Raw genomic sequence first — 12,937 nt, 5'->3', positions numbered from 1 at the left:
GACTGAAGGTCAGTGATAAGCCCGTGTGTCCATGGGTAACTGATTTTCAGCAGAAGGTGAAAGGCCATTCAGGTGGGAGAAAGCATCGCTTTTCAGGCACACACGCTGTACCAGACCAGCCCTGTAGCCACATGCAGGGGCCTAAAGCTGGGCCCTTTTCTCCTCACCATACACAGATGAACTGGAACCAGGTCACATACCTGCATTTAAGAACCAAATCAACCCAAGGCGTTAAACATACAGGAGAACATCTTCCAGACTGTCCTTGGGTAAGCAAAGCCCTTTTGGATGTGACACCAAAAGTCATACAGTCAAAAAAAAAAAAGACAAATTGAACCTCATAAAAAACTAAAAAAATAATTGTGAAAGGACACCATGAAGAAAATTAAACTATAACTTATACAATGAGAGAAAATGTTTGTAAATCATGTCTGATAAAGGACTCGGTCCCATAATATATAAAGAATTCTTACAACTCAAGATTAAAAAGACCAGTGACATTGTCCTTTAAAAATTGGACAAAAAACCTGATTAGATACGTACATGAAAATGGAGGTGCTTAATGTCATTAGTTGTCAGAGAAATGAAAATTAAAACCCCAAGGAGATAACACTTAAGTACCCACAAGGATGACTGCCATTAAAAAGATAAAACCATACAGTTGTTGGGGAGGATGTGGAGGAATGAGAATCCAGTCGCTGCTGGTGAGCACGCAGCTGGCGACGCTGTGGAGGACGCCTGGCGGCTGATCAATGGGTTAGCTGTGGGGCTGCCCTGCGCGCGAGCGCTACGTCCTGTCTGACTCTTCACAGCCCCATGGAGTGTAGCCCAGCAGGCTTCTCTGTCCATGGGCTTTCCCAGGCAAGAGTACTGGAGTGGGCTGCCGTTTCCTTCTCCAGGGGGTCTTCCCAACCCAGGGAATGAACCTGTGTCTCATGCATTGCAGGCAGATTGTTTAGTGCTGAGCCACCAGGGAAGCTCCATGGAGCTACCGTCAGTTCAGTCAGTTCAGTCGCTCAGTCGTGTCCGACTCTTTGCGACCCCATAGATCACAGCACGCCAGGCCTCCCTGTCCATCACCAACTCCCGGAGTTCACTCAAACTCATGTCCATAGCGTCGGTGATGCCATCCAGCCATCTCATCCTCTGTCGTCCCCTTCTCCTCCTGCCCCCAATCCCTCCCAGCATCAGAGTCTTTTCCAATGAGTCAACTCTTTGCACGAGGTGGCCAAAGTACTGGAGTCTCAGCTTTAGCATCAGTGCTTCCAAAGAACACCCAGGACTGATCTCCTTTAGAATGGACTGGTTGGATCTCCTTGCAGTCCAAGGGACTCTCAAGAGTCTTCTCCAACACCACAGTTCAAAAGCATCAATTCTTCGGCGCTCAGCTTTCTTCACAGTCCAACTCTCACATCCATACATGACCACAGGAATAACCATAGCCTTGACTAGACGGACCTTTGTTGGCAAAGTAATGTCTCTGCTTTTTAACACGCTGTCTAGGTTGGTCATAACTTTCCTTCCAAGGAGTAAGCGTCTTTTAATTTCATGGCTGCAGTCACCATCTGCAGTGATTCCAGGGGAAATGAACACTTGATCCCCACACAGAAAGGGGTGCACCCGCGTTCACTAAAGCACCGTTCACAACAGCCAAGAGGTGGGAACAGCCCAGTGTCCGTGTCCACTGGGCCACAAAGAAGAAGTACTATCTCATGTAACATAGGTGAGTTGACATCACAGATTTATCCATGGAACTTCAGGATGAAGCAGAGTCCTGACACTAAAATACAAAGATATACATCAAGCCTGAATTTAATGTCACTTTAAATCCATAGTAAATTAAAAGCTGCTAATTGATAGTAGATTGAAAAGGGTTGTGCCTGATAAATACTTCATATTCAAAGGCTCTTTTTTGAAGGAGCTCTTGTGTGTATTATACAGTGCCCTGCAGAGTTGAAGCTGGATTTCTGAAAGTACTCTATTAATGGCCAAGAGAGACGGAAACTTCAGATTCTCGCTGTCACTCGTGGTAGGCATTGGTATAAATGTGCCTGCCAAGTTTGCGCAGTGAGTCTGCTGTGTTTTTGAACTTGTGCTGGGCTCTTCTAGCCAAAGCTGAGAAGCCCTATTTATGAGAATCCCCCTTATCTCTGTGTCAGTTTGTCTAGAAGCCTACGCTTTTGTCATAACACTCACCTCCCTGTTTCTTCTGCAGAAGAACAAAGCTGAAGGTACTGAAACGTGATAAAGCATGACGGCAATCTGTCTAAACTGCGTGACGCCGCCACGGGCCGGCTCACGCGCCTGTTAGTCACCTGGAGATTTCGGTAGCTTTGTGATAAGCTTGCTTAGATGCGGGGGCATAGATAAAGCTGCCTCAGAAGTGCCTTCTAATTTTCTCCTTCTTTGTAATCTTTTAATAGTGGATAGAGGCTTTCATTAAAGACCAAAGAACATTAAAACAGTTTCACTCCTTTCGGGTATGATACGTTTCATCCGATCATTTCAAAATATTTATAGAGAATTCAGAAATGCTGTCCTGCAGATAACACTTGGGTGAATTTAGAAGGTGACATTGTAGTAAGTACAGAGAGTCTTCAGACTTCTCACTTAGCCCTGGATAGCCCATTGTTGTTGTTCAGTCACTAAGTTGTGTCTGACTCTGTGAGCCCATGGGCTGCAGCACACCTGTGAAGATAGTGATAGGCTTCCCTGTCCTTCACTATCTCCCGGAGTTTCCCCAAATTCATGTCCATTGAGTCAGTGATGCCATCCAACCATCTCATCCTCTGTCGCCCCCTTCTCCTGCCCTAAGTCTTTCCCACCATCAGGGACTTTTCCAATGAGCTGGCTCTTCATATCAGGTGGCCAAAGTATCAGAGCTTCAGCTTCATCATCAGTCCTTCCAATGAATATTCAGGGTTGATTTCCTTTAGGATGGACTAGTTTGATCTCCTTGCTGTCCAAGAGACTCTCAAGGGTCTTCTCCAGCACCACCGTTCAAAAGCATCAATTCGGCACTCCACCTATTTTAGATAAAGAAGGATGGACCACCCCCCTTCCAGCAGCCACATGCATTTCTTGTTTGTTTCCTGTGGTCACACCTGGGAGGCAGATTAGTCTCCTCTCTCTCTCCTTATGAACCCCGAAATAGTCTTAATAGGAATACATGATGTTTATGTTCTTAAAAGTCAGGATGGTCTTATTGCAGATTCTGGCATGTCCCTTCGTCCAGCCCTGTTGACTCTTCTGTGTGACGACTGGCCTTCCAGGAGCCGCTGTTCGGCCTGGGGCCTGCTCCTGTGTTGCAGCAGCAGGCGGGCACGGCAAGACGGCCCCACAGTGTTCGCCGCGGCCGCGGAGCTGGCGTGACGCTCGAGTGGGGCTCCTGATTGTGCCTAAGTGACGGCCAGTGGCCTCTGTCGTTTACTTTTGTTATTATTTTAGAGGGGCCAAGAAATGCCCAGAGGCTCAGATTGTGTTTGGTTCACCAAACTGTTAAATGTCAAAATCACTCAACTGATAATACATCTTTTGTCTCTTTTAGGAGCTAATTTTGTTACTCGAAAAATCAGCCGCTCAGTAGCTAAGATTCACCTTGGACAACTGGAATGTTTCAGTTTGGGGAATCTGGATGCCAAACGAGATTGGGGCCACGCCAAGGACTATGTGGAGGTAGGAACCTATGCGTTCTGGTTTCTAAGTATCTGCGTCTGCATGTCCGAGTGCCAGGCCTCCTGGGAGGGCTGCCTGGAGGGGGCGGCGGGTCAGCCGTGCTCATGCAGCTGTCTCTCAGCTCACACTGTGTCCCCTGCTGGCCCACGGTCAGCGGTGCGTGAGGCCGTTCTGCACAGTCTGGAAGGGGGAGTACCTCCCAGGTGTTGTTTTAATTATTGAAAACAAGGATGCCGGCCAGTGGGCTGGACGGTTCTTTCCTTTCTGGAGTGTCTTCTGCATGCCTCCTCCCTCACTCCACCCAGGATACAAGTGATGACCTGCGAAGGGATCTGTTGGTGAACAGAACTAGTGTTCAGACCTCCCAGAAACACGACTGGTGCTGATGCCACCACCAGTCTATGAGCGCGCCCTTCAGCTGGCGTGGCCACGCTCGGTCGCTCCTGAGCGCTGTCCTCAGAGGGCCTGGTGTCTGCTGCTTCAGACTCTGCTCAGCCCCTGCCCTGGGCAGCTGTGACTCCCACCCGTGAATCTGTCCACTAAAGAGAGAACACGAGAGAGGTGCCAGCGAGGATGCTGTTGTGGAGCAGCGGGTGGTGTTAGAGGGGATTCTGGCTTCCGTCTCGGGATTTACGTGCACGTTAAGTTCCGGTTTGGGTTACATACATTACTTAATGTACATGTAAGTAGCATGGTTTTTCTGTGAACAAATTGTTAGCTTTTGCCTCGCCGGGATGAGCACACTTGCTGATGTCTGGAGTTCCGTGGCGAGACGTGCAGGAGCGTGTTGGTGACGGGGTGTTTGCCCCGGAGCCGTGGTGCCTGTTGAGGTACTCAGTGATTTCCTGCACTTGGGACTATTTCTGTCCCCAGTGATGCCTCTGGGAAACCGGATCTGGCTTCCTTGTTCATTGATGCGGTTCAGAAAGAAACTTGACCGTTTACAAAAGAAAGCAAACACGAGTTCACTTGCCAACACAGAGGTCAGCTCCGCTGTGGTACCGCTTTTGTGTGTAACAGTTAAAAATGTTGCGTACTTGAACACCTAAATTTTGATTTATATTATGGCCCAAAAAAATTCTGATTTAATATTTTGCACAGCAGTGAGACATTTAGATCATTTATATGTGTTCTTCTAAGCTGTAAACACAATGAAGCTTTTTGTGATGGTAGCCCTTGGATATATTTTAAGAACACTGCATTAAAAAAGTACAGAAGTCCACACTTATAAAAACCATGAGACAGTGGGCGAAGGTGATGTAAAAGAACCTGAGACTTTCTTTCGTCTAACCTATGTGGCCTCACCTTCTTAAGAATATGAGGCAAGTTTTGTAAAAATAATAATTTTTTCAATACTGTCATTTTGGTGTATAACCTTCTAGCTCTCTTCAAATATCTGCAGCTACTTAGAAGGCTGTGAAAGTATCCATCTTTATCCAAAGTCTTGTTCTGCAGTTTTGGAACCAGATAGATCAAATTTCATTCTATTTTATGTTTTTGCACTGGGATGCAAAAGAAGTTTGTGTTGGAACTCAGAAATAGATCTTGATAATGCAATAAACAGTATATCAAAATGTTAGTAATACTTATTTTTGGTTATGTTTATTTTCTTCTGTAGACTTCTGTATTTTCCATGTATTGAAACAAGTACATATAAACTTTTTCAATCAGGGAAAAAAATAAATGGCATTTGGAAAACACACCAGAAAAACCTAACAAAAATGCATGAGACCATTCGGTAAATATAGAAGTAATGAAAACCCCTCTGGGAGCTCAGTGGGTCTGCGTGGGGACCATGGGGTTGTGTCATCCCCAAATGCCAAGCGCACCTCGGCTCCAGGGCTCACGCAGATCTTGGCGCAAAGGACCCCTGTCTGTGTTCGTGTAACAGGGAAGTATTTAAGAAACATCTTGGCTCAAAGACTTCAAAAGGTCTTCCCGAATGATGTCATTTTTAGGATGCCTTGACGAGACGTGTCAGTCCAGCAACCCCAGGTGCTAAACTGCCCAGGAGAGTGAGGTGTGAGAGCAGGAGGCCTGGCTCCTCAGGACAGTGTCGTGTTTTTGGATTCCAGAGATGCATGCTCCGAGCCAGGCATCCCTGGGTGTCCACGGCCTAGCCTGTGCCCCGACACGGGTGGGCTTTGCGTGTTGAGGGTCCTGGGGCTCTGACAGTAACACATAGTACTGCTCTAAAACCATTTTCTCATTTACGGGTTCTGAAAGAGATTGACATTTCATGATTTCCAAAAAACTGTCACCATTAAATAAAATTCATAACTTTTATTCCCATTTTAAGAAACAGGACCCTCCTCCTTTGCAGTTCTATTTTAAAATGAGGCTACTGCACAGACTTATGAGTCAAGGTGGGTGTGGCCAAAATTAGAATCAACAAGCCTAAGAATGAAAAAACAGAAGCTTTGTTTGATTAACGCATGTCTAGATCCTGGCACTCTAATCAGTCTTAGAGTGGAGAAGCCTCAGCCAGCACAGATCAAACGAGTCACAATAGCATCTGGTTTACACACGCTTCAATTATAGAATCCCTCTCATTCGTACATAAATATATCAATAAGTCTTTAGGTTAAGCAATTTATACTTTTTATTTGTGGATGGATTTCAGAGAAGAGGAGTAGAGATCGTTTGCCGGACTGGGTGTAGATGATCCCACCTGGGCTAATGATTTTTGCCTCAGTCTCAACAAGGTTTACGTATCAATTATTGATCTTTGAAAAGGACGTAATAGCAGTCCTGTTAAGAATCAGCCTTCACCTCCACGTGCTGCCCTTCCACATGATGGGAATCTTGTTGTCTTGTAAATGTTTTCCCGACAGTTAATACAAAGCCATTTCCTGTTGCTGATTCAGATCCGTTAACTTCTGTTTCATAGTCTTGTTTCTGAGATCAAGATGATTAAAACATGATTTGAGTGGGTAAGAGGTATTTCAACTTGAAATGAAGAATATAAATTCTATATGAAACTATATTGTACTTTAGAGTAAATAAGTCGTGTGCAGTTACACCTTTTTTCATTGTTTTATTGGAAACATTGTTAAAGGTGCAGAATCGTTGAATGGATTTTACCATGAACGGCCACATGCATCCATCACCCAGGCTCTGTGAACGCGCATTTCTGTCGGGATAAGGTCAGCTGACACTTCAAACCGTAAAATGCTCTCGTCTTCTTAGCTGTGTAGATGCTCTCAGCACAGCCTGTTCTCAGGCCTGGCTCCCTGCGTGCGCGTCGGAGCCTCACCTCGAGTTCACGAGAGCACGAGGGCTGTGCTCGCAGGTGACGGAGACCCAGCAGAGCGGAGGCCTCCGGCGGGACGGGAGCCCGGCGGCCAAGCTGGGGGAGCTGTCCGCTCTCCGCGGGCCCCTCGCCCCGCGTGCAGGCGCATTTCTGCCCTGCGCTCATTCACACAGATCTGGGAGGGGATGCTGTGTGAGCGCCCTGAGACTGTTAAGGGGAGCTGGCTCATTGCAGCATCTCTTCTTCGTGTTCAGGAGAGGAGTTGATTTCTTGCCAGGGTTGAGTCTCTGAGAGTCGGTGGTCTCTGAACGGGGTCGCTAGCCAGGCCATACCCGGCAGAGATGCTGAAGGTCACCATAGCCAGATTTCCTTGGCCAGGTCTTGATTGGTTGGGGGTGACACCCCGGGAGTGGCCATAGTCCCCACACCCCATAAACTGTAGGTCCTGTCTGGGTCATCGTGTTGACAAATGAAGCTTCTAGGCTGGGTTGGGTTACTCCTTAAGTTTTTATCCACAGGTAAGTCCCAGCATGGAGATTAGAGACATTGCAAGATCAGATTTTTTCAGTTGTATTGTACAAAAGTAGAATGGAACATCTGACCTTGCATTGGAAGAGCAGTTCTTGGCCAAGGGGTACGTGTGTGTGCGCGCACGCGTGTGCACATGTGCATGGAGAGGAGGAAAGCGCGTCTAGGTGGGGTTGCCGGCTCAGCAGGTGCCACACCGAGCACACGCCCCGCACCTGCTCAGGGGCAGAATTACCCGCCTTCAGCAGTGGCCTGGGACCCACCCGCTGCCCCACCCCCGCACAGCGTTGGCACACCTTGGGTCACCAGGTGACCCCGTATCCCCAAGAGAGTCATGGGTGTGTTCCTGAAGATGACCGTATCAATGGTGAGGCTCACTCGCTCTTATTTCAAGGGTCTGATGAGGGTCCCTGGGTGGCTCCCCTGCCGCTGGGCTGCGGCCCTCAGCTGCCCCGCCTCTGTTGCCCCCTCGCCGGCGGGCTCTGTCCCGTGTCTACTCCTTCCCTTCCCATCTGTCCCTGCTGGCACCCGCTTCCTGTCTGCTTCCGCCCACGATGAGAACTGGCTGTTTAATTGCAATGACAAGACTCTTCCTGCGATGCGGATGTAATTGGCTCTCACAGAGGCTGACATCACCTGCGCTTGGCGATGATGTTACAGGAGGTGGCAGTGCCGGGCACCCTTGTTGTGCAGGAGAAAGTGGTTGACACTCTAACTTGCTAGTTAAATAGTTTCAGGATAACGTATTGACTTTGTTCCGAGTTCTTGAACCCTTATTGTGGTTCAAGTGTCTGCAGGAGCCATCATCCTCTTGAAACCAAATTTCCAGAAGGTTTTACATGTGGCCTTTCAAGTGGCTCCAGAGGCCATAGTTGTGTCCTGCTCACACGTTCACTGTGCCCCGGGGGATGAGCCGGGGGGACTAAGGCAAGACCCCTTATCACTTTAGCAAAGAAAATCATGGATGTTCCACGAAGCCCGAATGACTCACAAGCGAAGTTTTACAGAAGCAGAATTACCTGAAGGCAAAATCGAGAAACCGTTTGTGGAATGGTCGGTGTTGCTGACGAAGCCTCATGCAGATGTTACTCTGCATGAAAGACCCTAAGGAAGACCCTGAAGAAAGACACAAAACTGCTGTGTACTATCGCTTCCCCCACTACCTCTGAGTTATGCAAAATATTTGAGGTCGCTTTTGCTGCACTTTCTCATTCCATAAAGAAAACGGTTGAGCCTACCTCGTTGTCCATCACTTCATGCAGAATCTGAGACCTGAAATCTCGGAGAATGAAATCCCTGCTCCACAAACACAGGAAGGATGAGGTTGGCCACCTGGGCCCGTCCCCCACGGACTGGGGTCTGCCCCTCTCACTTGCCATCGTGCAGACGCCTGGTGCAGAGCAGACGCCCTGTAAGTGCGTGGAAGGAATGGGCCCTCCCTGTCAGGTGTTTCTTCATAACGCGTATAAAAATGGATTTATAAAAATACGGGATGTGTTGGATTTCTCTTACTTCTACAGCATTTCAAGCATTGTTTCCTATACTTAGCATAAGACATTTTCCACAGAACACACTCTTACCACATTTAGGTTTTAGTTGTGATGGGTTTTCTTGACCCCAGCCAAACGTACTTAAGCAGGTTTCTCTCTTATTGCACGCTGGCCACAAAGGATCGCAGAGCAGTGCTCACACGTTCTCGTTTTGGGTCAGTCTCCCAAGGCCCGCTGACCACGAAGGATCGCGGAGCAGCTCGCGCGTTCTCGGTTTGGGTCAGTCCCCGAGGCCCGCTGGCCACGAAGGATCGCGGAGCAGCTCGCGCGTTCTCGGTTTGGGTCAGTCTCCCGAGGCCCGCTGGCCACGAGGGATCGCGGAGCAGCTCGCGCGTTCTCGGTTTGGGTCAGCCCCCGAGGCCCGCTGGCCACGAGGGATCGCGGAGCAGCTCGCGCGTTCTCGGTTTGGGTCAGTCTCCCGAGGCCCGCTGGCCACGAGGGATCGCGGAGCAGCTCGCGCGTTCTCGGTTTGGGTCAGCCCCCGAGGCCCGCTGGCCACGAGGGATCGCGGAGCAGCTCGCGCGTTCTCGGTTTGGGTCAGTCTCCCGAGGCCCGCTGGCCACGAGGGATCGCGGAGCAGCTCGCGCGTTCTCGGTTTGGGTCAGTCTCCCGAGGCCCGCTGGCCACGAGGATCGCGGAGCAGCTCGCGCGTTCTCGGTTTGGGTCAGTCTCCCGAGGCCCGCTGGCCACGAGGATCGCGGAGCAGCTCGCGCGTTCTCGGTTTGGGTCAGTCTCCCGAGGCCCGCTGGCCACGAGGATCGCGGAGCAGCTCGCGCGTTCTCGGTTTGGGTCAGCCCCCGAGGCCCGCTGGCCACGAGGGATCGCGGAGCAGCTCGCGCGTTCTCGGTTTGGGTCAGCCCCCGAGGCCCGCTGGCCACGAGGATCGCGGAGCAGCTCGCGCGTTCTCGGTTTGGGTCAGTCTCCCGAGGCCCGCTGGCCACGAGGATCGCGGAGCAGCTCGCGCGTTCTCGGTTTGGGTCAGCCCCCGAGGCCCGCTGGCCACGAGGATCGCGGAGCAGCTCGCGCGTTCTCGGTTTGGGTCAGCCCCCGAGGCCCGCTGGCCACGAGGATCGCGGAGCAGCTCGCGCGTTCTCGGTTTGGGTCAGCCCCCGAGGCCCGCTGGCCACGAGGATCGCGGAGCAGCTCGCGCGTTCTCGGTTTGGGTCAGCCCCCGAGGCCCGCTGGCCACGAGGATCGCGGAGCAGCTCGCGCGTTCTCGGTTTGGGTCAGCCCCCGAGGCCCGCTGGCCACGAGGATCGCGGAGCAGCTCGCGCGTTCTCGGTTTGGGTCAGCCCCCGAGGCCCGCTGGCCACGAGGATCGCGGAGCAGCTCGCGCGTTCTCGGTTTGGGTCAGCCCCCGAGGCCCGCTGGCCACGAGGATCGCGGAGCAGCTCGCGCGTTCTCGGTTTGGGTCAGCCCCCGAGGCCCGCTGGCCACGAGGATCGCGGAGCAGCTCGCGCGTTCTCGGTTTGGGTCAGCCCCCGAGGCCCGCTGGCCACGAGGATCGCGGAGCAGCTCGCGCGTTCTCGGTTTGGGTCAGCCCCCGAGGCCCGCTGGCCACGAGGATCGCGGAGCAGCTCGCGCGTTCTCGGTTTGGGTCAGCCCCCGAGGCCCGCTGGCCACGAGGATCGCGGAGCAGCTCGCGCGTTCTCGGTTTGGGTCAGCCCCCGAGGCCCGCTGGCTCCTGTCAGTACTGTCACTAGACGTGACTCCTAGTTTTTAAAGAAGGGCGTCTGAGCAGATGGAAAACATAGAATGGTACATTGGCCCTGATTTACAAGACAGAATTTGAAAATCACAAAGTTAGTTATAGACCAGCTGCCCGCGGCATGACTGGTAACACGGCACCCGACCCTGAGAGGCCTCCGGGTCTGTGGGATCCACGGTGTGTGTCCTCTCGGGCTCCAAGTGCGACCGATGCAGGATTCTTCGATAGAGCAAGATTTCCATCACAGATTCTGTGATGGAAACTTTCTCTCCATTCCAGCCCCCCCACCTCCTGCCACACACACAGACGAGGGGCTCACTTTCTAACGATTTGTCTTTGTTTCTCAATATGTGTAAAGGTTGACTTCATGACTCTCAGACAGCTCTTTGGCAGAAGCAGCGATAGGAACCTCTGAACTGTGGTGAGAAGGGAGGTCGTCCTGCAGGACCTTGCGTTCTCTGAGCGTCCCTTCCTCTCCTCCTCTGATCAGAACTCCGGCGCTGGAGCTAGGGCCTGTCCTGCTGCTGGCTCCCCTGTGGGTGGGCTGGGGGCCGCCAGGCAGAGCCTGGGAGGCGGGGCACATTCCTGGCCTTGACCGTGACCTGACCAGCCTGGGGCCGCATCCGCGGTCCCCACGCCCTTCCGGGGGTGGCAGAGGCACTGCCGTGCTGCCCGTGGTGGCACAGAGATCAGGGGCCTGGGCGTCACCGTGGTTTCACTTGCTTTTTTCTTACGGTGTCTCCTATGGCTTAAGAATTACTTGCTGACTTTCACTGAATCTTAAATTTCAAGTTTGGAAACAAAAAGTGCTTTCAGGCAGATTGAAAACAAAATAAAAAGTGCTTTCAGCAGACCTTTTTGTTTTTGAAGCCCCGAAGGTTGTCCTCTCGTGTTTGCGTGGTGCTTTATCAGTTCCATCTTTGGATCTGATTCTCCTGACAAATGTCAGACCGTGGTTAGGAGAGCAGGAATTACTGTGTGCATTTTTCACAGGGCAAGGCTGGCTTTGAATGGAGACGCCCTGGCCCGCAGGCCTGGCCTGACTGTGACGCCGCGTGGCCTTTAGGGCGGGTTCTTGGCGCCTTTAGACCTCCTTATGAGATGTGGACGCTGTGTTGTGCACTGACCCCCAGCATCGACCCTCCCCGGGAATCTCGGACGAGACGTTTGTGTTACTGGCTTGGGCCATCCCCCACCCCCCCCCCCCCACGGCCCCACCCCGAGGGACCGAGCCCAGGCCTGAGGACCCGGGTCAGAAAGAAGCGGCAGCAGCTGCGCAGGGGGGAGGCGGCCTGCGGCTCCGAGCTGTGGCTTCCGCTGCAGCGTGTTAGCTCAGTGCTTGCACCATCGTGTCATCTGGGGAAGGTATCAGCTCCGTACAGGAAATACAGGTTTAACAGAAATCACTTCATTTGATCCTTATCTTCAGAAACTCTGAAGTGAGAAGTTGGAAGCAAGGGCCGAGGTGGCTTGAATTCCACTGCTTGTTGTCAGCGGCCGCTGAAGGCCTCACTGTAGTGAACCGTCCGCAGGCGGCTCTGGAACCGGCGTCAGTGGGCGGCGGGGCAGTGAGTCACCTGTAACCTGAGCCCCGCGAGCCCGGTCCAGCTCAGCTGCCCACGGCTTACAACCTCGGCAGGCTCCAGGCGGCTGTGCGGCTCAGGGGGTGTTTCGGGGGTCTCTTCTCCCCAGCACACTGACCCCCTCCTCCCCACTCCCTCCCCTCTCTCCCTTCCTTCCCTCTCTCTCTCCCGTGAAGCGGCAGCTCCTGAACCCTCACCTGAGTCCATCTATGATGGGGTCTCAATGTCTGAGGGCGAGGCCCTGGCCTTGGGCCCCGAAGGCCTCTGCAGCCGCAAGAGCCCCTGGGGCCCCAGCCCTGGACCCACTGGGCACCTGTGACCCGCAGTCTCCCACCTTCCCTGGAAACCATGACAGCCATGCGCTCTTGTGTTAAACATGAAGGGAGGGGTTTTGCAGCTCCTGTCCCCTCTCAGTCCAGTCACTCCTCTTGGCTGAAAGCCCACACTTCTCAGATCCTTGCCCCTCCAGTGACCCCAGAGTGGCGGGGGCTCCACCGGCCCCCTGAGTACCCCCACCCCCAGCCCGTGCCCTGTGCCCTTGCCCAAAAGACAAAGCTGCAGACCTTCAGGTGAGCCCTGACCTGTGGCCACCCTGCCCTGCTCTGCTCTGCTGGGGCTCGTGGGGGCAGGTCTTCCCCTC

The 12,937-nt window shown here is 52.4% G+C and overlaps 1 protein-coding gene across 13 annotated transcripts in view; it reads left to right on the top strand.

Moving 5' to 3' along the window:
- GMDS (GDP-mannose 4,6-dehydratase) overlaps positions 1–12,937 on the top strand; it is a 442,717-nt gene that overhangs the window by 209,432 nt on the left and 220,348 nt on the right. For 12 of the 13 annotated variants that reach the window (XR_008711295.1, XR_008711294.1, XM_055570454.1 and 9 more), the window contains one exon: positions 3,548–3,675. Coding sequence is in view for 11 of the 13 variants with exons in the window: in XM_055570454.1 (XP_055426429.1) it covers positions 3,548–3,675 (128 nt within the window). In the remaining 2 variants the exon portion in view is untranslated. Of the gene's footprint in view, positions 1–3,547; positions 3,676–11,072; positions 11,555–12,937 lie in introns of those variants that run through there. The other variant, XM_055570459.1, reaches the window with a different exon arrangement.

Source organism: Bubalus kerabau, chromosome 3, assembly GCF_029407905.1.
Source record: "Bubalus kerabau isolate K-KA32 ecotype Philippines breed swamp buffalo chromosome 3, PCC_UOA_SB_1v2, whole genome shotgun sequence".
Lineage (NCBI taxonomy): Eukaryota > Metazoa > Chordata > Mammalia > Artiodactyla > Bovidae > Bubalus > Bubalus kerabau.
The sequence above is the reverse complement of the archived record's forward strand: the minus strand, read 5'-3'. Positions and strand labels throughout refer to the sequence as shown.